The sequence below is a fragment of the Aphis gossypii genome, chromosome 1 (genome assembly GCF_020184175.1).
Source record: "Aphis gossypii isolate Hap1 chromosome 1, ASM2018417v2, whole genome shotgun sequence".
Taxonomy (NCBI): Eukaryota; Metazoa; Arthropoda; class Insecta; order Hemiptera; family Aphididae; genus Aphis; species Aphis gossypii.
Window position 1 is genome coordinate 21449979 of NC_065530.1, and position 27591 is coordinate 21477569.

Consider the following 27591-nt stretch of genomic DNA (forward strand, 5'->3'; position numbering starts at 1 on the left):
TATACGGCACACTTATCAGGAAATTTACTTCTAGTCGCTTTTCAACCCCATCGACCGATTTTTATTTATTTATTTATTTAAATAATTCTAAGCAAACTTTATCTTAACTCACACTACCGCGATAAATCACGTTATTTATACATACCTATTATATAAATGTATTATATTGTATATATACATATTATACATTCTTATCAACCTGTCATCGCGGAATCCGTTCGAAGGGTTCGGATCAATATATTATATATGGCTGCGATTGATTCGTAACGGATGTGTAAGTTTGTGTCTTCGGTATTTGGTTTGTATAAGTTCGATCTCGGCAATCGTTTAGCACCATTCTATTGGCGAATATCGACAATCCTGCATCCTGCTGTGGCATGCGTATACCTCCCGTTCTGTAAGTAATAATTATTATATATTATACCAAGGAACCTAGGTATATTGTTGTACGATATTAGTATTATCTCACATATAGGTGCTTCCCCCGGGCACACGGCGATTTAATGATTCGCCGTCAATTACAATTAAATACTGTATAGGCATCATCACACAGTCGTACAGTATCGTACTATAGCCCGAAACCACACAATATTTGAAACGGCGATGGAAATATATAGGTGATAGACGCATACTGCGCATAAATTATGATATATTAATATAATAATATTCGTTCTCAACATCAAACAAGCATTATGTCGACGTCACTCCACCGCCGATGACAGTATCATCACGATAGTCGTAATAACTTCAATATCATATTATTTATTTTGATTTAGTTATAAAACGTCTCGATAATAATAATATATCTATTCGTGTGAATGTGTATAGTGTCATGGGAACCAAACGAACGCTGCTTGAATTCGGTTTTATAATAATATTATTATTATCAGTACATAAAAACTATATTATAAATCCCGTGTTCACTGTTTTCAACCAATTCTCAAATGTAAAAATATTATACAACCGCCTTCTTGATGTTTCCTGATGCTTTCGACTACGTATGGCACTAAATAAAATTGCTTTAAAAACGTAACAGAAATGCTTGCTCTGATTATGCATTTTATCTAAAATCATCATACAAATCAAAATAAATATCAACAAGCGTTTTCTTAAGTCCGTATGGATGTATATAATCCAAACATGAAATTCAGCTGTCTAGAAATCTAAACATACCAATCAAAAACCCTTTGTCTAATCACAAAATGACCTTTTAGTTTATCACAAACCACATTGTTTATGTCTATTTCCACAGTTATCCGTCTATAACTCTTATCGTCACGTCTAACACTCCTCACTCGTTCGGGCTGAAAAGTTTTACTGCAGATATCGTATCATCTCATTATCATATTCTTAAACGATTATACACATAATTTATTGAATAATCGTACTCGGTTACATTGCGAACTCGTCGTGTCAAATAGGAAAATTGTTGTGTGATTTTTCTAGTTGTAATGTCTACAAGAAAAATATTTAGATAAGTTTTTGCCGATCTCTAAATAGTTCAGTATTGAACTACGGGCATTATGTTGTAAAATGGTTGAAATATTTTTAATGAGTAAGTACCTCACTGCAGGTACTATGTATTGCGCTTGAAGTACTCGTTTTTATGTGCATGCATTTTATCCAAAAATGTTTTATTTTTATTTACGTCGTTTTTGTGTTTAGTCACTGTAGTTATGTTTTCTTCGTTGATTTTTATCGGATTATTTTAATACAACACTCTATACTGTCAAGTTTACATTTTGAAATAACCAATAACACAGCAGTTGCAATAAATAATGAATAATAATATCTAAATAAATTATATTTCTTTCCGTACCGATGTGACATTTCATTCAATTGTACTGTAATTGCACACGCCATATTATTTACCAAAAACCAGCTAATTCTTCGACGTTGACAAATATTGAATTTCAAGATTTTCACGACACGTGACTTCATTATTCTCAATTTGGACGACCTTATATCCTATTTCACAAATGATGAGCATACGATTTGACCTGGATATAAGTTATGTGATGTCAGTTCCAATCAGGGATTAATTCCCTATATTAAGATATTGTAATTTGGATCTTGTTACTGAAATGTGCTATCAAACTAAACCATATTTTAGCGTTGACTAAAGAATGTTTAAAAAACCGATATTTTTAAAATAGGTTCTATAGTAGTATAGTCCGTAGTACTTACCATACTGTCATCAATATTGATCTGATTTAATGCCATCAAAATTCGAAACATAAAACGAAAGTATGAAATATTAATATGAACAAAAATATTCTTCTCAAATTCAATTTAATTTTAATTTTATTATTTTGCAAGACGTGTGCGCTTCGTTTATTTGGTTGCGTTATCAACGTTTTCGTATATTGGTCCATTAATGCATACGATCCTATGAAAGAAAATTATAATATGTTTCTTAGTACTATTTCCAATATCAATGCATTTATTAAAAATAAACTCATCCCTAGAATTTCTACAGAATCACGTTGATTTTCTTCCCTCTTATTGTAGAATAATTCCGATTTTAAAATTATATTTTATTATTCGATAAAAATAATTTCGTTTTCTATCAATATTATTTCCGGTTTTTCCAGGTATTCTAATGTTACTATTATACCCGTAAGTGTCACTCTCAGCTTGATTAAGAGGAATGGTCTGACTTTTGTTTCCCAAAATTCGGTCCGGCCGTTTACGCTCTACTGGGTTACGATGACACACACATACACGGACTGTTAAACATATGACCCTCGGGTTCAGGACGCAGTCAGATAAAAACAGTGCACAAAACAGTTTGATATTCTAATATAATGTGTTTTCGATCCGAATTTGTATGCAGGTTCACATTCTACCGTTATTATTATATGGAAACAACTGAATTACGATGTTCAAAAACAAATATCAAGAAATTCCCAAAATGATAAACATTATTATTTAATATCGAATGTATTATGCATTCGGAAAAGAAATGGCCGTAATAGGAAATCGTAGGAATCCCGACGGGCCCATCAATCCCAGACAAAAAAAAAAAAAAGAAAAAAAGAAGCTATATCGTACTTGCTTTCGATTACTGTCATTTATTAATATAAAATATAATAATATTATGTACACAATACTTTTTGTCGTTTTGTATTTTTAAATAACAATACAATAGTAATCAGACATTTGAACACAATGTTTCTGTGTAAATTTGACAAACATTTCAAATGCGTGTTTAATGTAATACTATATCGGTATAATAATAAAATACAGTTAACACAATATTATATCAAAATGGTTATACACGTATCTAATAAGTATCTTCATTACAAACTTTCAGTTAAAAACTAAAAATATTCCTGTAATCTATTTCTGGTGATGAAATTTGATATTGTTTCTGAACTTCGACGGACAGTTTTAATAATCCGTCTCCAACTTATATATTTATGCATTTACTTTGACATTCTGTGAAACTTTACATTAATCTGCCCACGATAGCGCATCAACCATTATGGAAGTTACGGTAAAACTATTTAGTCATTTAACAGCAGTGCTAATGTTTAATATTATATTATATAAAATATAATTAAGACAATATTGTCATGCCTACATGTCTATTTCACGTTTCGCTTCTGAAAAGCAATTTACATTGTAATTTACAACGTGAAATCGTAAAAACCGCCTAGTTACCACCTATAAGTATTATCACATGTAACTACTTAAAAATAGTACAGTATGTTATGTTTTTACTGGTTTATTGTAAAAACTATCAATATTTTCTACACAAGTGAATTGACAGAACGAAAGTTATGCACATTGTTACTAAAGTAAATTACCTTGAAAAAAAATGTTTTCGTTATTGTTTCGTAAGTTTTTATTTTGTTTTTTTATAATAAGTAGGTATTGTAAAGCAAATAATTGTAAATATTCATTGAATCATTGACAATGATCGATAGTATAGTAATAATTAATATTATATTTTGTAGAAACTGATACTGACTAAACATCGATTTAAAAACAATAATATTCCTAATAGGAATATTATTAAATTAAAAATAAAGGTAAAAAGGTTGATAAAAAATAGTTTGGAACCTGAAAAATGTGATTTAATTACAAGTTTTGTACCGTCGCTATGATAATACATACAGTATATGGTTGATAAATTTAGCGTAATTCTAATACCTACCATTATACTATTTATAGTAGTGTTACGTGGTAGGTAATAATTAAAAAAAAACATTGTCTATCTTTGATACGGTGTAGCAGCGACAGACTAACTTCAAACGGTGGAATATGAGAAGACTTAAATGTAAAATATAATATTAAACAAGACACTTAGTTATACCGAGTACAATTTAATGTACTATATTGAAATACAATTTTAATATAATATAATATTTTACTTTACCAATGATGTAGTAGCTATAGGTACACGGGGCAAGCGATGAAACGAGACTGATTCAGCACGCGAATATACGTAGCAGGCTGAAAGATTATATTGTTGTAATAATTATAAATTCTCTTAAGTGATAAAAAATAAAATATAAATACAGTAATATCGTTATACCGTAATACAATTCTGATAATAAATCAAAATTTCCATAAAAAATAGATTTTCCGAAAAACAAAACTGAAAAAACCTAGCTTTTACGGAATAACTTAAAAGTACTTAAAAAGTATTAATTAAATTCACACGCAAGTTATGATTATTGATTAATAAAAATTATTGGCTATGCTATTTTTATAAAATATATCCTTGTTGACATTTGACGGTACCACTGAATACGTTATTTTATTGGAAAAAACAGTATCTATATATATACTAGTAAACTACATTTTTATTTTCTACTTTACCGAACACCCTTTTAAATTTCAAGCAGAGCGATGAATGTACTTATTGATTTTACAATGATATGTTTTTGTGTGTGTGTGTGTGTGTAGTATATATACTCGATAAGCAGTCAAAAATAACCTTGATTTTTAACATTTTGATCTCTTTTTCTGCCCATCCAACATTTTGGTCCTTTAAAAACAAATTTAAAAAACTCGACGTAAATATCTGACAAAGTCTTTTGAACGCGAATGATGTAGTTGTTAAATATAATGATACGTACGTGATGGTAAAAAAAATTCTCGTTCACGCACACAATTAAATTTTTTAGTGGCCGTCAAGAATCTTTCTTTTTATGCAAGCCCCATCGCTGTGTAAACCACTTAATAACTATTGTGTACCACTTGACTCTCTAATGGCCAAACAGTTTTTAAACGTTTTAACACAAATTTGAAGTCGTATGTTTACATCGGACGTTTCATCATGGTACTGCTGTTGTAGGTATATTATATTATTATTTCAGTACGTGACTGAAGGACGGTCACGTTGCAATAACAACTACAAGTGAATCATTAAGCCCGAAATATGATTCACCAAATGCATGCTCATCTCTTTTTCGTCCTATAATAATAAATTATGAACTTACTTAAATTATGATTTTTATATACCTACTTAGATTTTTCATACCACAAATTGTCCTGTGACAACATACTTCTTTATTTTCAAACGGTAAACCGTTCATTTTTACTGTGAATAATTATTTAAATAATTAGATGATTTTTTTTTTTTTTTTGAACATGTTATTTTTAAATCGTAGTTTGGTCGAGTAAGTACTTTTTGATATATTATATTTTCTGATTTAAAATTAAGTTTAAATAAGAAAAAAAATTTTAACTTCGGTACCATATAATAATATATATATATTACGGATCAATTAAGTACTATTGACATAAAAAACATAAATCAAAACTATTCAAATTATAAATAAGTAAAATATTATAATTTTTAATTTATCTAACTATTAGATAAGTTCTATTCATTGTACATTATTTGTCAAACAGTGTATATTCGTCTTTTTATTGTTTGGTGGCAGAATTACTTTTCATATAAATGCATACTGGTATATTTATAGCTATTTTAAATTTAAATTATTTATAATATGTACTTATTACTTAATCTAGAAAGTAGAAGTTATTTAATACTACTATATTACTATAAAAATGTTAATACTCTGACAATTTTTACAAATTATAAAATGTTGATAAATAAATCTTTATTACTATAATTTTAAAATCATGTGAGCTTTATGAATCACATTTTATAATATATATATTTATTGATCTGAGTATTACGGTAGAACTGTATCAAGAAATTCTTGTGGCCACCGAAATAATAGTACAATCGCGATTTGAACGGTAGAAAGATATTCGCGGTAAAGTTAAATTAATAGATGTGTTTACCTTAAACAACGCTCAGGAATGACTATAAATACGTATCAAATATTTTCGTTAGATATTGTTTCAAATTCAAATACATAGATAGGTACTTATATTTCCGTATGTAACTAACATGTACATTAATAAAAAATAAATTAACGTGCAATACTGAGAATTTATTTTAGTTTGTAATACTGTAGTGTACAGGTCAAATTGAATCAACATGTTATCAAATGTTCTACATCATTAATACTATTAATGCATAATTTAGCACATAATAATAATATTGTCATAATTTATGTACTAAGTTTTTTTTGTTTTAAAAAATTCAAAGGATAATTAACATATGTTTTAATTATCTACGAGTACTGTTTAATAGTGCTTTATTAAAGTTGTAAAGTTTAAAATAATAAATCATATAATATATATGTATACCTTACCTGCCTTATATGTAAAATTAAAATATGGAAAAACAAATTTAAAAAGTGACTCAGTGGAAAATGTACTCATCTTATTAATTGATGATTTTATGTTTATCGACTCTCCAGTGCTTAAGCATTGACTTAGTAAACGTAGTGTTAGTAGTACGTGAAAAACATTGTTCCAGCTGTGTGTTGTACGTACGACGGTCAGTTACAAAAAAAATCTACTCGCTACTGCCTCTCGAACATTAACAAAACAAACTTACCCTTATGTACCTAAATATTATAATACAGAATATATAGAGAAAAATGTACTTACTTATAACAATTTGAAACTTCAAATTTTCTTTATGAACCCTTGTGAAATATTATGCATACTTATAATACACTATAACTGTCTCGTCACTGTGCGGTCGGTCACCGTGGTCGGAGTTAATAAATCGGAGACGTTTGCATTTGACACGAAAAGAAACGGTTTTTGGAAAAAAGAAAAACACAATCACGAGATGGCGACTTAGATTTTGGCTGTTGGTCGGCGTAGCCGTATATGTTGTGTTTCCTTAGTCCCGCGGGAATTTCGTTTTGGGCACTGGCACTATATATTATACCGGTGCGTAGAACCGTTAAACCCTAATGGTGTTTTATTTATTTATCGGTCAGCCTACGGTTAATCATCGCAAACTAAACTATACGTACGTTACTATACATAATCATTATTCCCAGGAACGATTTGAGGAGATCGCAGTACGTGTACAATCGTAAATCTAGCGCCGTGAATTTGCTGAACACTCCGTTATTATGTAGGTATTAAATACATATTATTATGGCCGTAGTTTGGTGGCCAAACTATAATGTGTAATACTGTAATATATAGACTAATAACCAAATCCAACAACCATGAGTTTCAAACGTGAAACCATTGATTATAAAATATAAATCCTGATGATAATGATCAATGACAAATCGGCTCATTTTACGTTAAGAAAACACCATTTTTCTATTATTTTTATTGCTAGAATTAATTGACGTTTTATAAACTCAATAAGTATCTATCTACCGAAAATGGTTTAAAACAATAGTCTATAATCGGGACTTGATTGTGAGAGAATTTTATTTCGTTTAATACTTAAACATTATAACACGCGATTAAAAATGTTCTCGTGGAACGTTTATACAAAACATACTACGTTTGGTCACTTGCAGTTGGATTCAATTTATTGAAATGTTCATTACATGAAAGTAAAAATAATATTTACTATACGCGTAAGTGGTAGAAAAGATATAATGGTCGAAGGAGGGAGAGGGTGAATTTAGTTCATAAATATACTACAGAACAATGTGTTATTAATGTCATTCGTTATTTGAACTTTGTAAAATACTATATATAATATATATATATATATTTTAATATTAGTTAGACTAGGAAATTAAAAAAAAAAGGTTTGATTGTTATTAATTTGTATTTACCAACAACGATAGTTAGTTATTTACTTGATAAAAAAACCAATAATAATAATTAGTAAAAGTTGCGGAACAATTAAAACAATTATTTATACAGTCGAGTGTTAATTTTCATTTTAGTTCAATATTGTTTTTATTATTATTATGTTTTTATCTGGTTATTATTATTTTAGAATTACGATTCGTACCGCCAAATGGTAGAACATTGAAATAATAACGTTGCAGCTTACCTAACAGTATATATTAGTTATAGGATTATAGCTGATTTAGTAGTAATTTTTAATCGTGTTATTGTAACTGATAAAATAAATATGTTATTTTAGGATTCACTGTACCTAATGGATAATTTAACACCATCGTAATATTATTCTCTCCATGGTTGGTTTAAATATTATCATCAACAATGTCTTGATGAGTTATAAATTCGTCTTCAATTCTACAACGGATCTGTCGATATAATTTAATATCTTGTTATACTTATGTCTTATACCTATAGCTAGGTAGTTTACCGTCTCGTCGCTGTTATACAACTTACATTATCATACGGTATTGCAGTAAACCAACCGTGATGGGATTCCAAAACTTCTCTAAATTATCTTCCGGAGAACTTAACGGAGCGTCCAAAGTTGTGATGCTCCTTTTGAATTCGTTTATGCACCGAAATCCATGCACATAGTTGATATTTCAATAGAAAATTGCACGAGTAAATAATACCATCAATACACCGTCTACCCATAACTATCTGCAACCAATCACGTATTTTATTTGATACTCATCTTTGTCATAATTTTCACAATAAACTAAATATTATAGTAAAATTGAATTTCACGAAAATATGATATGAAACACACATAAGACTAAAAACAACTATTGCAGTGCACTAAAAATAATTTTTAGAGTCATTATCGTGTTTACAAATAGTTTGGTGTTTGGATAGTGTTATGAGGTGTGTACCTACGTAGATACTATGAATCTCTTCGTGATACAACGCGTCGATTTGATTCACAATTACGAGTTTAGACTTTTGTTCATAACTCAATGTCAAAAATACAAAATAGGTACTGAAAGTATAAGTTAAAATTTCATTCTACCCGTATCGATCTCAAATACATGTCCCACATACATATTAGGTAAAATATAATATTACATGTTACATTTATTTTACATTTCGGCAAAAATAATGTACTTTCTATGAACTTAAATAAAGTTGTAGACTATAAAAAAAGTGTATACTTTTGGCAAAATGTGAATAGAAATAATACACATTATTATGACAATAATTACGCAAAGGTAAATTTTAAAGGTTAAAAGCGCGATACGATGCACTTTTCTTTTCTTTTTTTCATATTTTCATTTAATACATCAACAACAATAACTAAAACTTAGCAGACATGTTGCGTGTAAATAATATGGTTTAATTAAATAAAGGTTTACTATTTATTATATATATATATATATCACTTAAAACCTAGAAAACTTTCTTCACAAATGCAGGTCAATTATTTATTATGTTCTATATTATGTGAAAGAGGTATAGTAAATAAATTCAAATTATATGAATTTCCTATCAAACATTTAAAATTCAAACTTCTATAGCACAAGGCTATGATCAATATCTTTTAGTTTTTATAGTATAGTGATATCGAGTTTAATACCGAGCACGATTATAATACCTGAGTATATTAAATATAGGACGTCGGTGGTTATAGTATTGCCCACATAACATACATAATAATAATTATACATAATGTTTAGACTGTCAAATATGTTTTTGATTTTGATTTTATTTCAATTTAAAATGTAATCGTCCGATATGAAAAATACAATTTAAACTTATAATAGTGTCTATAACCTTTATTGAAAGCTCGGCACCCGTGTCATTCACACGAAGTCATCATTATAATAATAATTCCACTAATTTATATTTTAAATATTATTGAATGAATTAAATAGTTTGAGTCTATTAAATAATTTTTTTTATGTGATGAGATTTTGAATACACAAATAAAAAAATAATGTTAAAGGAGCACAATTCGTATGACCCTACGAGACTATGACTAAGCATTTGCAAGTAAATTTTTATTATTTGCACTACGTCCAGCAAAATACATTAGATAATCACTTACATAAATGATTTTATACTGTTTATAAAATCAATAATTTGACGCAAGTAACACAATTCATAATTTGTTTTTAAAACAATAATGGTTCACTCAATAGGATAATGTGTTGTTATGTCGCAAACAGCGTTATAGTGGTGTCTAGAAAGTTCGTGCAGATAATAATTTTTATTTTTGCGATCGCTGATGTATGTTTAGTACTAAATAGAAAATCAACACTGTAATAATTAGAATAATTTAAATCGAAATCAGTATTATTAGCTACTATTATTGTGCGTATGCGCTTGCATAGTATAATTTAATATAGTGCCTTACTGCATGTCATCTGAATTGTACCGTAGTCCAATTATGTAATAATACCTAGTACGTCAAACAATCGTCAATATGGATCGAGCAAAGAGCTGAGTCTGGCGGCGTACAGTTCACGGCCTTTGTTGCGTTTTGTCAGGAAATAGCCGACTGCAAAAAGGAAAAGCGAATAAAAGCAAACAAATAAATAAAACTTAAACGACTAAACAGTTTTTATTTTTTTATTTTACGCTTCCGAGTATCCACGTCTTTTTTTCGCTACTCGAAAAACTCGACTGTAAGTCTGTAACTCTCTGCGCGTGTTTATGTAATGACATATCATACATGATACCTGCAGCATTTATATATAATATATAATATATATATATTATTTCGTGTAATATATAACGCGAGTTTGCGCTCCATTATAATGACGTCATTTTCCTAATGTTTTTGTCGTTTGAAACTGTGCGCACGATTTCAGAAACTTATAGCAATGCACAGCACCTGATGTACCCTCTGGAAATGGGTTTCCGAGACCGATCGAACAAACATAAATGGGAAAAACATACTGATTTATGAAACACACTTATTGAAAATAATATAATACAAACATTATTTTTATATTTACCGCGAGTAAACACGGTTACGCGATCTTATTTTCAATTCGGTTCACTGCAACAGCGTTCTTTATATTATAATATGCGCGCGTGTGTATTATTATCGTGTTATTATTTTGTACAGACAAATTAATTTAAATTCGTACAACGTAAACCAATTATTATTATTATTATTACTATTATTATCATCATGATATGAATAATATGAATAATCTATCCATAGAATAATATAATATAACAACCAATTATAACAATAATAATACGTGTACGGTCTTACGAGATATATATTATTTATGACCGCAGAATTTCGTTAATATTGTAAAGACGTGCCGCGTTATAAAATATTTAAAAGTAAACGCAGTAACTCTCAAAAAACGAAAAATATGTTCGAACATAATATTATAATTCTATATGAATTTTAATAGTATACGGCGAATATGTAATCGTCGTACTCGTACATACGTAATTCACGGGGAACAGAGTTTTACAACTCGCAGCAGCTTTACTCGTGTACATAAGGTATCTACCTAAAGGTTTTATTACTCAATTTAGTAGCCATTATTTTCAATTTGATTTAAACATACGGGCAGAGGAGTGAAAAGTTTTAGCCTCTAACCTCGAGGATTTACTCGAGAGACTAATTCGAGTGGAAACCGGCTGCGCTAAATTATGGGGTACTTAGACGTTCTAATATCGTATTGTATATTATACACACATCCAAAATTAAACTTCACATTAAAACATAATATCGCGTATTCAAATTATGATGCATGATGTACAATGGCAATGTTTATCATCGAGCCAGCCGGTTATCGTGAGATTAAAACCAATTTTCCGTTGTATCGTGTATTATCATTATTATTATTATATTATATTATATTATTTATAATACGATTTCGAACCGTTACGCGTACGCATATAAAACACCACTCTATTAATGGTACCCGACCGTGATTTAAGTACTTAAACTTTATTATCAACACACGTGTTAAGAAAATCGTATAACGCTTAACAACGTTGTTGACATTCGATTTTTGAATGCGATAAATCGTGTTCGGAACTCAAATTACTCAACAGTTGTATTTTGAAAAGATTCTTTAGTATTCACGTCAAAAATAACTACAACGTATTATTATGTACCTACAAGCTAGTTAAAATGTATGTATTATTTTACCACGCAAATGGTACTAGGAACGCCTTTGTACCTGCACGTCCGATGTTTATTAACCCAATGATCAATGAATGTTATAATTTTTGCTTAAAATTCATAATATACAAATTCATAGAAATAGTTGAAATACAATTGTTGCTTTAATTAAATGTAACGTCCAAAACGTCAATCGTTTTGGTTATTGTTACAAATACCAAACGATATAGTTGTTATTATTTGAAGCGCACATTAAATGATTCGAAGAAAAATATTAATAGTACTAATAATAATAATAATAATATAATTACACAAGTTGAAATATTTAAATACATATAGGAATTTCTTTGTAAAAAAAAAAAAAAAATAATAAATTCTCATTCATTATAATTATGTTTTATACCACCTACACTTACTCAGTGTATATTATATCTAGCTAAAAAACATGGTTAGTCCATCTTAATTTATTCTGCAAGATAAATATGGGCTATTTTCTTTTGTTTGATGAATTGTAAAAATGAATATCCTTTTTTTTGCTGTAGTTTTTAATGAAGTGCACAAGTTTTATTTGGAAAGTTTACGTCAAAATGTTAAAAAAGTTCAAACTTGGAAGGTTGAATTGAAAAACAATTAATATGTATATATTAAAATAATAAAAAATATTATACAACTATTTGACGTAGGTACCCAAGTACTTTTAAAGTTAAATAAATGCAAAAACATGTCTTCTCGATATAGGTACCCTTGTTTTCTGTGATTTTTTTTATTTGAACTTCTAATATAATTTAACATAGATAGTAGATACATTTACCTGAAATAATAATTATATCATTACTGTAACATAATAAATAATGCACATTACTTTTGATTGTTTTTTTTTTATTTTTTACGTTTGCGTTGATTGAAATATAAATAAGGCATTAAAAAATGGTTTCATTTTGCCGCCTTTTCTTATTTAATAAACTATAATAGCGATATTCTTTTCGAATATAATTTTACGTATACATAAACTCAGTTTCCTAGAATGATTGCTAATTCAAGCGTATTATTATTTCTTTTTTCCCTCTTGAGCCTCGCCACTTACAATTGTGTACAGAAAAAAACCAATTTACTGCAGCATAAAATACATACAAAACTTTTTTTGATTTTGTTATTTATATTCTACAGAGAGAATTTTATGGATTGGTAAATTATAATTATACTGTATTTTATGTGAGATATGTTACTTTTGTTTTAACGTATGTAAACTCAATCATTACCAAACACAACAAATTCTAAATTTGAAAATTGAAAATACAGAAACGGAATTCATTTATCTTAAAAAATGACTTTGTAAGGGAACACATGGGTCGTAAATACAGATATTTGACAACATTTTACGTCCCCCAGAAGTATCCAGTATATAGGAAGTGTATATAGGTTGAATCAATCAACCTGGTTGATGTTAATTAAATTTTATTCTGAGTAGAGCAAAAAATATAATGACTTTACAAAGATTTTATTTTTGTGAATGAGTAGATAAAAAATTAACGATAAAATGTTTTGATTTTCAAAAATTGTGATTGTTTTGGATATCAAATTAGATGTAATTTGTACTTTGCGCAGATCTTAATACCTTTTTATAACTAATGTTATGTGTTTATTTCCTATTATAAAAGTTAAAACAACTAACTAATTAAACTAAAAGTATAAAAAGTATAGCTTTCGTTTCAATAAGTTGACATAGATAAATTTTAATCTTGAATTTAAATTTATGGAAAAATTTATTTTCAAAAATGTAGTCATATTTATGAACGTATATTATTTACTAATTTCGTCATTTTTTCTGGGATCTTAAGAAAGTTAGTTGAAAACGAAATATGTAAGTATTTTATTTATGTTCATTAAGTACGAATTTAAAAAGATAAATTCCTAAAACTTTCGTGAAATAATATTTTTATTATGAATTTACTAAATATATTGCATTTAAATTGAACAAATTTTAACTATTTTCTTGACATTTATTGAAAAAAAACTAAAAAGATCGAAAATTTCTCATAAATAGGTTAGGTTAAGGTTAGGTCAAAATATTTTAAAAAATACAAGATTTATAAAAAGTTGGTGAAATGCTCAAGTATAGTTTAGGTACAATTTTTTTCATTTTTGAATTTCAATGAAATAAAAAAAATTATTTTATCAATAACCGGTGTAACGTAGAAATTTCGTTTGTTCATATTTTCTTTTCTACAAAAAACCATTTAAAAAATTGAAAATCGAAGTATTTTTCGAATAAAACATACGTAAAATCAATACTCTAACATACATTTCTTCTCTCAGAATCTAAAAAAAATATCTGGAAAAAGTGTATATTGCAACATTGCACATATTAATTCTTACATAGTAAAAACAATTATTTATATTTTAAAATGTTGTGTTTCTGTATGTCTACTTAAAAATTTTAAATATTAAAATTGTATTTTAATAATTGCATTGTTACAATATAAAGGTCGAATATACTTCGTGAGAATTCTGTATATTATAGTTATTGGAATTACGTAGTATTGCTAGCCCGAATTCGGGGCAAGAATGCTTATTTTTTGTAGGTACAACATACTAAACATATGAAAGTAAGTCAGTTGACAAGTAAACATTTTTGAATCGCGCTATGTTTCATTATCCACGGAGCTGATAGAAAAAAGGTCATCGTTTTGTCGACCGGCGTTTTTAATTAATTTTTACACCCGAGCGGCGTGAGCCTTTTAATTTAAAAAAAATAAATTTAGCACGTGGATCTTTTAATTGTTATTATGATAATTAAAAAGTGCAATTTTATATTTAAAGAAGATAGGTCATGTATATATAAAGTTGTACCTTTATAAAGGCCGACTGAATTCTTTTCACCACACAATCGGTGTATTATTATTATAGATGTCAAAGCAATAGGTAGTTACAGGTAGTAGATAAGTATATAAGTCGCTTGATGACCTTCGTTTAGAAAACTTAAATTAATGAGTGTTATAAATATTATTGATATACTATTTTTCACAAAATTTATCACAATAAATAAAATTATAAACTACTTTATTATAAGTTACATATTATAATATAGGGTCTACCAAGGTTGAGGGTGCTAAGAATGTGTATGATTTGTAAATTACCAAGTTATATTTTGGTAGTTTTTAAAACTGCTAGTTTTTTTATATGACATCCATCTTCATTATATATATTCACTATCAACACGATTTATCCTTTTTTCATTTTATATTTAATATTATGACAATAGATAACAGTTTTTCAGGTTTCTCATAAAAATATTGTTTCAAAATAATTATCATAAAAAAAAAAATTACTTGGTGTTGTTGAGATCATTTCATATTTTAAATGTATAACTGTAAATATTTGAAATGTTTAAAAATATTTATATTGTTATCATTTATTAGACATGTATGTTTTTCAAAATATCTTAGCCTATTTCAGTAATATTTATAGATATGTACCTTCTTGAATTTCTTGACTTTAAATGACTTTTAAATGTATGTATAATACATTTTTTTTTTGTGTGAAAATATAATATAATATGGTTCCTCATATGTTGTGGTTTATACTTATTCCAAGGGTTATTTATATTTTTGTATAATTGTAACAATTAACAAAATATTATTTTATACTTTATACGGTCCTGCGAGGTTTGAAGTATAGATCACTGTGTTCTAACTACGACTTACGTACTTAATCTTGAGACTCGAGTAGTTAAGATATGTTATTTAATAATCTTTATTATTGTTATTCATTTAACTACGTTATAATATTAATATAAAATATATTTCCCGAATGTAAGAATAATGATATTATTGTGAGAAAAAAATTGTTTTTGTTATCTATATAAATATATATTAATGAGAATTTTTTAATATACCTTAAATTATTATTATTTTGCGTAGGTACAAGATATGTATATTGTATACATAATAGGATTTTATTATGACAATAACTATATGAGACAAAGAAACAGCCCCACAATTAGCCAGCAAACAACTATCTGCGGGGGGCGGAGCACGTGGGTGGCAGCTTTTACCTACAACTTTATTATAATTGAAAATATGTCGAATAATTACATAATATTACCTTAAATTGAATTTCTGTTCAAATCAATGAAAAACTCATATATTATGTTTTTATACTAAAAAATAAAAAATGAGACGACACTTATGGTCTTCTTCAACTTACGGCCTGCAGATAAAGTCCCATAGCCTCCCTCCTTGATCCAATCCTGTGCAAACTTACTATTCACAATACAACAAAGCTATTTCCCCGATTTTTATATTGAATATATAATACCACATAGTTTATTTTAGACAGTAAAACCGATCGCTTTATCGATCCATTTTTCAAATTTCAAGATAATTGTTTAGGTAGGTATAGTTAATGTCGTTTGTGCAAAGATTACTTACAACAAGATAGATTTTTATTATTCTCTGTATTTCATGGAAAATAACTTGCGATTTACAAACTAGAAAGTTTTTTTCGTTTCTGTAATCACAAAAACACATTGACGTTTAATTTATATTTTAATACTAATATATAAGTTGAGTTTAAAAATAGTAGATCGGATTAATTTTTCATTAAGTACGTATAGATAGGACTTAATACGTTTGTACATTGACGAGCATATATACCTACGCAAACCCTTTCAGACTATTTTGTATAAAAAAATATATTACCCACGACTACGGGATTACACGCTGAATATTACGCAGACGAATGTTCGAACGAAATACTGTGTATAAAACATAATATTTATTTGAACTATTATAGGTTAATCTTAATGAAAAATAAACCTTTTGATAGGTTTTATAAATAGTATACCCTGCACTGTATTAGACTCAATACAGTACATAAAAAACATAATATTATACTTATTAAGTTAATATTATTACAGAATTTAAGACTTAGAATATTTTCCAAGATGTTAATAGTTTTTAAAGTGATTGATGTTTTGCTATAAATTAATCACCAAGTACTCGTATAATGCACAAAAGTTCATAATGTTCATATTGCAGTATTATAGTACCTACCTAACTAATGAGACTTATTCAGGGAATTTTCCCGATTTGGCATCTGAGAGGCTTATTATATTTATTATTTATAATGATTGTGTTATATATATATACATGCACCAGTATATTATTAGAGAATACGCTTTGTTTTTGTACACTTCTGCGACATATAATATATATATATACGTATTTATATATATAAGTATATATTTTGTATTGTTTCGGTTATTTAAAATACCACAATGAAAAATAAAAGCTGCCCATTTATTATGTGTAACTGCAGGTACCTATCTATATATTTTATTGGGCGCGCTACAAAAAAAAAAAAAAAATCCCATGATATAATTATGATGATTAAATGAAAACCAAACGATGAGTAAATACAAAACCTTAAAAAAATTGTTTTATTGGAAAACGCTCTATTTGATTTCACCCGTATAATTACTTTTAATTAATTATTATTGTATTTGCATGAATTTATTTACGTTTAATTTATTTATTTATTTTTTTAACGGCTTGGCAAATAGTGAACGACAACAGGTTTTGATTGAATTCACTAAATTTACTAATTAAAATTAGTCGGCTCGATAATATACGCATTACGCACACCATCATTATATAGATATCAATTTATAATATCAATATTGTATAAATTTAAATATCTACCGGCCACCGGGCGAAGTTTAAATTTCAAATTTCTACACTATAAAAATTGTACTAAATATTATGTATATTTTCGATATTTATAATTTAATGTATGAACTAACGAGGAGTTTAATATTGGATCATCTAACTTTTTAAACTCATAAACAAAAATAAAGGTTAAAAATTTAAAATGTTAATTAAATAGCTCAAGAGTCAAAATATTTTTTAAATTATGATTTAGAAAATATAGTCTTTGAATGTATTATTATTTAAACGTTTTGATAGTCAGAAAATGGTTATAAATAGTAAAATAATACTCGAGTTAGTATTCTTAGTAAACCGCTCTATATACTCGTATATTGATCTAGAATGAAAAGTCCGGGGACAAAATGTCCTAAAATACAAAATATTCTATTCGATTTTTTTTTATAATTATATGATTATATTTTTTTCTATTTTCTTATTTTTAGGTTGGTAGATACAGTTTAAAATTAAAATACATGAGTTAAAATAAATACAAATTAACGAAAATTAATATAAATTATATTTTATTATATAAACTTAGTACACCTATACCTATTATATTACCTAGCCCTTAAATGTTAATGGTATAAATTTCATTCCAGGACCCCTCCAATATATTGGATTTCACAAAAAAATAATTTATGAAAAAATTTGGTGATCATTACTAAACTCTTTCATGTGCCTTGAGAAGGTTGAAAATTTAAAAAAGGGGTTTTATGGTTTTTAAAAGTTTTTGATGTTTTACAAAATAGTAGCAAATACAATAAAAACACAAATAAGTTTTATTCAAAAATACATACAATTTCTTATAAATAACTTTTTTATATAATTTCTTCTAAATATATTATTTTCTTTGGAAATTATAAAAAACTAAATAATTTTATTTAAATATTATACAATTTTAAAAATATCATATACTTATTATTATTCATTTTGTTCATGTAACTACAATAAATTTTTATGAAATTAACTTTAAAATGTATTCACGATAGAGAAGTCACTCATTGGTGTTTAGAGTAGATTTATTGTTATATAGGTACCATGTAGAGGAGTAAACAAAATTTTAAATTCATTTTTTCATTGTAATAAATCACGATTTCAGTTTTTTTTAATGTTTGAGTACTTAGTAAACTCATCAGTGATATAATTTAAATACAAGGTTCGCATTATTAAGGATTAGCTAGTATTCAATATGTATAAATTGAAAAATGTTTATAATAAAGTTTAGCAAGTTAATTTGCAGTTTTTTTTCATCATGTAGGCGGCCTTGATTCGTTAAAAAATATTTCAACATCAATGATACGAAGAGTTATATTTTGAAACGCTTGAATGTGATAAATTATTGAGGGTTTAGCCAAGCTCCAGACTTGACCACCATATTCATATGGCCAGTATGGTACAGTTATGGTTTTGTACAGAAGTATTTTTAATTTAATTTTAAGTTTGAAATTCAAGAAATATCGGAAAAATTAAAGTGTAGGTAATATTGATTATTTTTCTTTTGTTTTTGAGGTCGAAGCTCCAAGTCAGACATTTGCTTAGTATAGTATATCAATATACTTTTATTATGTTTCGTCGAATAGAGAAATGGTTATATTATTTAATTTGATTGTGAGGGACATAGTATATCGCAGCTAAAGAAAACGATGAATTGTGTTAAATTTCTCATTTATTTTGATCTACCAACTTTTATAATAAGCTTCAATGAAGCTTTTATCTAATATTTCAAATTATGCTTTGTGTAACAACAAATCTTCTATTTAAAAAAAAAAAAATTATTATTATTTTAGAACTAAGAATAATTGGGTTGGTGTAAATCATATTAGTTGGGTACCTATAACTATATCATCCTAAAAATAAAACTGTTAAAAAATATTTCTAGTTAGGTACCTACCTAACTGAATAAACTATTATCAAAATGTATTATGTTAAAATAACATAATATAATGTAATATAATGAATATAATTATTTAAACTATATTATATTTTTATAAATTCAGTTTTGACATTAGGCTTTAAACTATAAGAAGGTATTATTATAATATACATTAAATAATTTTTTTTTCTAACACCACATTATAATATTTAGGTACCTATTGTTAGAATAGCCCAAATTTAAAATATGATTCAAATATTTTTTTTATGAATTTTTAAAATACCTATAAGTAATCTACCTAGCAAGTAGCAAGTAGGTACCTACTTTTTTTAGGGTAGTCCGGTAATACAACAGAATTTAGCCTTTTATTATATTATTATAACATTCATATATGAGGAGCCATAATATTATAGCATTATTTTACTTTAATCCATTCGAATCACAAAAATAGACATTGACATGCAATGATGATAATAAACAGACAACTTAAAATTGTAACAAAAAAATAATATACCAATAACCTTGGAGCCACATATAATAATATTACTTTGAAATAAGCCTTGGGTTGCGGCTGGACCCTAGAATAAATATTATACGAGGTTAGGTATACACAATATACATGTATATCACTCACGGATACCAAAGTCAATTATTTGGTATCTTTCCAACTTTCAGTCTGTCCACTTTAACACTTTTCATTATAATCAATTATTACAAATACAGTTTAAAGATTTGACTCGTTCGAGTGACGTTATTAATATTACTTGATAGATTTGATCATTAAAACTTTATTTTAATCAAATTGTAGAGTAAATATATATGATTATTTAACTGTTTAATTGTAATTTATAATAATAAAATATTTGTTTACATAAATACGATTTCTTACTTATTTCATTATTTAATTATTGCTATTATTGTAACCTACTTATTACCTAAAATTGTTTAATAAATATTCAATTTTATAAACAGATTATCTTTTTACTCGTTATACACTTATCCTAATATCAAACTAAATTAATTTTCACTTAAGTCTGATGTCTATTAATGTGTTTAGATTGTATTTTTCTTCTACCTAATAAAAAAACATATAAATTAATCTATTATAAAAAATCATTCAGCAATTGTTTATGGTTTAGATCACATTAGCCAAAGGTCAATCAGTCTAAATAAGTCTTAGTAAGTAATTACTTCACCAATAATACAATAAATACATTCACTGACAAATATAATTGATGTGAGCAAACATATGTATTTCATATTGGTAGCATTATACCAAGTTTCAAATTTTAAGAGAAAAAACATTTCATAAGAAACAGTCTTAAAACATTGACATAATGAATAAATATATTTAGTTAAAATACGTATTGATTATAGATACAATCGGATGTCTTTAAAATTATATGAATTGTTAACTTGACTATGTAATCACCGGTATTTAATTTTTTTAATATAATAATTATTATTTGTTACAGACCTAAACAAAAAACATTTGTTTTTACTGCTGTTTGCATACATATTGATGCCTTGGCCATTTACGTGATTCCAACAAGCTGTCAGAGACAACATGTGATCTCCAATCCATTTGACATGTGATGAATTATCATTTGTACATATAAAGTGGCACAATTAGTTTTACTTGTGTGTTAGGTGTTAAATAAAATAAAAATGTTTAGCTAGTAGTAAATAAAAGAAAACTTGATATTTGTTTTGAGAAATTTGTTGTTTTATAATTTATTATTTAATTCTTCTTTTTTTTTTTTTTACACTTAATGAGTCGTTCTACAATATAAAGTCTTTAAACAAATATAATATATAAACAAACTATATAAATGACAAAGTTATGATAATAATTCTATTTACACCCGTTTTTTTCTTTTTTTTTTTAACAGTCCTAAAATAAATAAATAATAATAATAATAATAATAAAAATTATCATAATAATATAATAATAATAATAATAATAATAATTGTCACATAGAATACGCATATTACATTAATAATAATAAATATACTATTATTATTATGACAATATATTAAAATATAGACAAAAACAGTAGTTCAATGGGCGGGAGAATGATACGGAAAGGACATGATAAACATTTTTTTTTTTTTAATAAATTACACAAATTTTACTAAATTGTTACAATTGTTAACATATAACACAATGATTTACAATCACAGTAGAAATCCACATATATTGCCTTAAAAGTTTCATTAAAGAAAACTGCGTACAAAATATGTTTTACAAAAAAAAAAAAATTACTTAAGTACGCGACTTCATCATTCACAATAAATTAATTGACTTCATTAGTGACAGAAATTGGTTATCCCACTAGCGTGTGCAAAGTTTAGGACACAGTTAAATATCTATCATACATAAGATGTCATCATTTATAATCTATTAATTCGTTAATATAGTATTTAGCCGCTAATTTTTTTTGCTACCTTTAAAGAGAGAGACAATGAAATTAGTTTGAAAAAATATATTTATATATTTAAATAATATACTGAATGAACTAAGATTTACTAAGTACCTAAGAAGGTTGAGTTATACAAATTTAAATTTAAAAAATAAAAATGCAGAGTGTAACATAATAAGAAAATAAAAATAAAAAATTGTTATGATTTTTAAGACTATAAAAAAAAATTACATTAAAATATAAATTGTACATACATTGTTAGGTTAAATCAACATTTTGATTTAATTATATTATTTCTTAACTCAACCTGTGTATACATTTTATTTGAATACAAAATAAATATTAAAAAAAAAAAAAAAAAGAAAGAAAGAAAGAAATAAACATAGGTATTATAATATACATGTAAGTAGATATATAATATATATATTATATTTAGACGTAAAATGCAAAAAGTTAATACAATAAGTGTTTAAAAACACAACCATTAATATAAATGAATATACGCGGATCATTAACTGTTATTAAATAATTTAACAATAACAAAAAACTTCATGTCATCTTGAAAATTTTGTTTAAATTATCGGCTAAATAAAGTATGTTAAGAGGAATATTTTGCTTTGACGGACCAATTGGACGGCAAGCGACAAATGTAAAATACACTATTCAAAAACAAATATTATAATTGTAGGGAAAAATTATGTGGTTGATGCAACTTTAGGAATGTTTTTCAAACATAATAATTTTATATTAAGTGGACGTTTAAGGGACGGCAAAGCGAATGTGGGGATATTATATAAGTTATTTTGTTCAGTTTAAGTTGATTGTTTAATATTTTCAATAAAAATATATGTATGTGTAAGTATACATATAGTATGTAACTAGATTGTTATACAGTTGACCCCCACTTTGTTGAGCAATTTCATTTGCCTTAAATACTAATATTTTAGTTGTGAAAACTGCATAAGTAGTAAACACAGAAAAATTATTATTGCCCTAAAAATACATATCTTATATTATCTTACTTCCTCTTTGTTCTTATTTTTCCATATTTTTATAAGTGTGTATTTGTAATATTATAACTGATTGTTTTTTTTTTTTTTTTAATATTTAAATATTTTCATTCTAGAAGCCCTTTACAACACTGATATACTAACATTTATAAGTATGAATATAGGAAATATAAAATAATCATCATCACAGCAAAATGGCTCAACAGCCGAGACGCGTAGAGCCCCGATTGGGCCGCACAACTCAATGTTTCTGGTAAACAACTATACTTAAATATAATATTATTATTTTAATTTTATTGAGCTAATAATTAGTAATAACTTCAGAATTACTAAAAAAAAAAAAAAAACATTTAACACTTGAACGTAGTTCTTGATTCATGACTCAGATGAACGCCCTTCACACTGAAAACAGACATTTCTGAAAATATAAAAATACTATTAGTTCAAATTCATTTTTTAAACCCCATAAATATTTTACTCACCATCTGGAAGATCATATATAGCTTTGGGAAGCGATTGAAAATATTTGTGCTTAAGACCAGAAGGAGCGTTTATACGTAAATCTGGATTAAGCTGAAAAGAATATTATATTTTTATAAACATTTAATTTATACATTAAATAAAATGTATAAATAATAAATATTTTAATTAATTTAATATTTAATTTATTTATTTTTATCAATTGTTCTTATTGTTCTTTGTGTAACAGATTGAATAAAAATATTAATTATATGTGAAAAAAATTATTTAGTTATGATACTAATTATATAAATATTTATCAATTAAGATAATTATGTTTATACAATATACTTAGAATGTAAAAAACTTTGATGTTTATACAATTATTTATCAAAAATCATTATAAGAAACATTAAATTTGATGCACAAAAATTAAAATAAATATTTAAACTTATTTAATCTTTAATATTAACAAAAATATTTTTTATAAGAAAATGAAATTAGTGTTTAAATATGTATTTGGATTATTGGATTTATATTTTAATTTAATTAGCTGATTAATAATAATGAAAAAAAATGTTTGTATAAAAATTATGTTAAATTTTTGAAATTATTTGTAAAATACTTATTTATTAAAATTAAAAAAAAAAATGTTTTTTTTCGACTATCATTAATTGATAACAAAAATGTTTATGAAGATGATATTGATGTAATATAATATGACATTTGATTTGTTTGTAACAAAAAAAATAAATAAATACAAATATATTAAAAAATGTCTTTTATTACTTGTATAATATAATTATACTGCAGTTTTATATTATTTGTATTTATTATAAAATAGTACCTGAAGTAATGACGTAGCTAAGTTTTCGCCTTCGGCTATGTCATACAACCTAGGGAACACATGACCAAGCTTTTGATGTGGATACATAAATATTTTTCCTTTTCCTTCTTTGTAGCCTTTTAGATGTGTACAACCTTCCCAATGTTCTTCTGTGGGCGTACCCAAAATCTACGAAACATAGTTAAACCATCAGAAGTTAATAAGTATAAATCAATTGTATACTAACCTTAAATATTTTATCCAATTGATCATATGTATCACGTACTCCAGGGAATGTAGGCACACCAGTGATCATCTCAATAAATATGCATCCAACACCCCACATATCTAAAGATGTTGAATAGTCTGTAGACCCAAGCAAAACATCTGGTGGTCTATACCACAACGTTACTACTTCATGTGAGTATGTATGACTTGGTACTGATTTAGCACGAGCCAATCCTAAACAATAAGAACAATAATAATAATAAACATTTTTATCTAAACAGAAGTGTAGATAATTATTGTATAATATGTAATTAATTAATACTACACTTACCAAAATCAGCTAATTTAAGTTCTCCTATCTCACTGATCAGCAAATTCTGAGGCTTAACATCTCTGTGAAGTACACGGCGTTGATGTATATATGCTAAGCCTCTGAATAATTGAAACATGAATAATCGAACATTAGAATAGTCAAGACCTCCTGAATGTCTTTCCATGTATTGTGACAAATCAGTATGCTAAAATAATAATCACAAGATTAATAATGTTTTACATCATTATATCTCATTTTTTATTGTTCCTGTTTCCATTAACTATTAAGTATGTACTTGATAATTCTGAAGAAATAATTAAGATCGATTATATAATTTCTTAATTATTTATAATTGTATATATTTTTAGTTTTAAAAAAATGTATTTAAATCTAGTTGAAAATAAATTTATTTCAAATTCAACTAAATCTTGAATTTAAAATAATATATTATTAAGATATAAATAAAATGTGAAAGTAATAATAATGCATTTGAATAACTCTATAATTGTATGGTGTTATTAAAAATAATACATGAAGATAAATCAAGTACAAATCATAATAATTCATTGTTTTATATCGTAGTCAAGGTTTATGACTCATAAGAATTTATAGTATAATGGATGCATTACGAGCGAGTTTAATCAAATTAAATGAACATTTATTATAAAAGGAATTTATTTTTTATTTTTTAGCTCCTGCGCGTATTATAGAAACCATTTAATAGTAATTAAGGATATCATAATACACTGCTATTACTTTTAAAATATTCACATGTATAGAACCGTAAAATGTTAACTTTTGTTACCATAAATGTATTATTAGTTATTCCTATTCACATAAATATAAACAGTAGTTAAATTCGTTAAAATATAAACAAAATATCAAACATTGTTTTTTTATGTATATACTATTTAGGAGAGAATAACAATATTTTATTCTTAGATCAATACTTGTTTATTTCACTGTCGTTTTGAATTCGTAAACGGTATTACTATACTTAAGTTTAAAGATATTATTATATTAAAATATTATTAAATAATCATGAAAGTAATAAAAAGGTAACAGAAAATATTTTAGAAAAACATAGATTTTAATTATAAATTGAGCTTTTTTAAACATGTAATAAATAATAATAATAATGTGAGACTTCTATTTAACAAAATTTCATAGGAACAAAAAAAAAATTCGTGTTAAATAGGAATTCGTTAAATACAATTAGCACATTAATAACAATGAAAGTCGTGGTTCTCAAAAATAATTCGTTATATGGAAGTTTCAATGTAGTAATAGTACATTGTAACTCCAAAAATATAGTTTTAAGTTAAAATTAGAGATATTGTAAAAATATAATATGCTGAAGACTTACTACGTATTCGAAAACGAATGTAAGTGTTTCACGTGTATGCACAATGTCATGTAAAGTGACCACGTTGTTGTGCTTCAGTTCTTTCAACAACGAAGCTTCACGGATTGCCGTGAAAGGTGCACCTTCTTCTTCCTGTAGTCTTATCTCTTTTAACGCGACGACTTGATTGGTCAAACTTGAGAAAAAAAAATTAAATTATCGTGTTATAAATTATTGTCATCGAAATAGCGGAAAATGTACTTATAAGTTTTTATACATATATAACATTCTTATTATATAACAACACTACAATACAAATCAGTAATATACAAACACCGAAGTCCCTGATATATGATCGGATTATAGAACAACTATAATAGTATAGTATAAATAATATAAAACCGAATTCATATAGAACCCATTAGAGTCTAATGGTTAGACCATCTACACTATTTATTCACACATTTAATATATAATATATTCTAAATAAACTCAATAGAATTGTTGCTATATACTAATTTGTAAATTACAACACCTATTAGAATACAGACATTTTCTTGTTTCTTAAATTTTCACCCACAGACACACAAATCATAAGTACATAATGTTTTTTTGTGGAAAAAAATGTGCTTCCAAATTACATTGTTGACTTATTTTTGTTATTTAAACTTTTGGTAACCTCTATTTACGAAATGGGTGAGGCGTAATATACAAACTATACAAAGAACCATAAAAATGTTCTATCAATTTTTTTTCATAAAATACTCATGAAAATTGAATTCCCGTATACATTCGTATTCAATCACTGAACAGTATGTTTTGTTTACAAGCTACTTACAATTTTATCTTCATACGCATTAATTTAAATATATTAATTTCTCACCATCACAGTAACTTGTTATTTTGTTTAAAATTTTAATTATGTTAACTGAAGATAGTTTTGCTAAATATTGTGCATTTAACAATTATTTTATCTTTTTAATAAAGGTAATATATATATATATCTAAACGTATGTATTATGAGTCATTTCAACATTCTAGTTATAAAATAGTTTTATTTCATTCAATTATAAATCTTGAAAAACAAAATGTTTTACGGTTTAAA

At 26.2% G+C, this 27591-nt stretch overlaps 2 protein-coding genes across 4 annotated transcripts in view; one reads left to right on the forward strand and one right to left on the reverse strand.

Annotated features, from left to right (window-relative positions):
- LOC114128905 (lachesin-like) overlaps nt 1-21600 on the forward strand; it is a 108149-nt gene extending 86549 nt beyond the window's left edge. The window contains exon 8 of the mRNA XM_027993514.2: nt 21358-21600. Within this exon, the coding sequence (XP_027849315.2) occupies nt 21358-21425 (68 nt within the window). The 3' untranslated portion in view covers nt 21426-21600. The remainder of the gene's footprint in view (nt 1-21357) is intronic.
- Nucleotides 21601-23388: 1788 nt separating this feature from the next.
- Nucleotides 23389-27591, reverse strand: part of LOC114128804 (cyclin-dependent kinase 14) — a 46934-nt gene continuing 42731 nt past the window's right edge. For all 3 annotated transcript variants that reach the window (XM_050201932.1, XM_050201935.1, XM_027993390.2), the window contains 6 exons: nt 26508-26682; nt 25160-25346; nt 24848-25062; nt 24622-24789; nt 23798-23888; nt 23389-23733 (listed from right to left, as the gene is read on the reverse strand). In XM_050201932.1, the coding sequence (XP_050057889.1) occupies nt 23666-23733; nt 23798-23888; nt 24622-24789; nt 24848-25062; nt 25160-25346; nt 26508-26682 (904 nt within the window). In that variant the 3' untranslated portion in view covers nt 23389-23665. The remainder of the gene's footprint in view (nt 23734-23797; nt 23889-24621; nt 24790-24847; nt 25063-25159; nt 25347-26507; nt 26683-27591) is intronic.